At 67.2% G+C, this 637-nt stretch overlaps 1 protein-coding gene across 1 annotated transcript in view; it reads left to right on the plus strand.

Moving 5' to 3' along the window:
- The window catches only part of GATA2 (GATA binding protein 2), a 9,340-nt gene that overhangs the window by 892 nt on the left and 7,811 nt on the right, over nt 1-637 (plus strand). The window contains exon 2 of the mRNA XM_009889879.1: nt 184-631. Within this exon, the coding sequence (XP_009888181.1) occupies nt 184-631 (448 nt within the window). The remainder of the gene's footprint in view (nt 1-183; nt 632-637) is intronic.

Here is a 637-nt window from a genome sequence, read left to right on the forward strand (position 1 = left end):
GAAGGGGCTGTTGCTCCAGTCTGGCTGCTCTTCTCCGGGTTGTGAAATCTCTCCCCATGCCCGGCTCCCCTCCGGCTGCCCGCAGACTGGGGAGCTGCCCGGGCCGGGAGCTGGGGGACTTCCCAGGGCCGCTCCGGGCTGAGCTTCCCCACGCTGATCCCAAACGCTCTTGTGTTCCTACAGCCCGCCTGACCGGGAGTCAAATGTGCCGGCCTCATCTAATCCACAGCCCCGGGATCCCTTGGCTGGACAGCAGCAAGGCGGCACTGTCTGCCCATCACCACAACCCCTGGACCGTCAACCCCTTCACCAAGACACCCCTGCACCCCTCGGCAGCCGGAGCCCCCGGGGCCATCTCTGTGTACCCGGGCAGCAGCACGTCCAGCACCGCCTCCGTCTCTTCGCTCACCCCGGCCTCGCACTCCGGCTCCCACCTCTTTGGCTTCCCCCCGACCCCTCCCAAGGAAGTGTCCCCGGACCCCAACTCCACCAGCGCTGCCTCCCCTTCATCCTCCGCCGGGGCCCGGCAGGAGGACAAAGACAGCATCAAGTACCAAGTGTCGCTGTCGGAGGGGATGAAGATGGAGAGCGCCAGCCCGCTCAGAAGCAGCCTCACCAGCATGGGGGCCCAGCCCTC

This window comes from Charadrius vociferus, unplaced genomic scaffold, assembly GCF_000708025.1.
Source record: "Charadrius vociferus isolate BGI_N301 unplaced genomic scaffold, ASM70802v2 scaffold257, whole genome shotgun sequence".
In the NCBI taxonomy this organism is placed as follows: Eukaryota; Metazoa; Chordata; class Aves; order Charadriiformes; family Charadriidae; genus Charadrius; species Charadrius vociferus.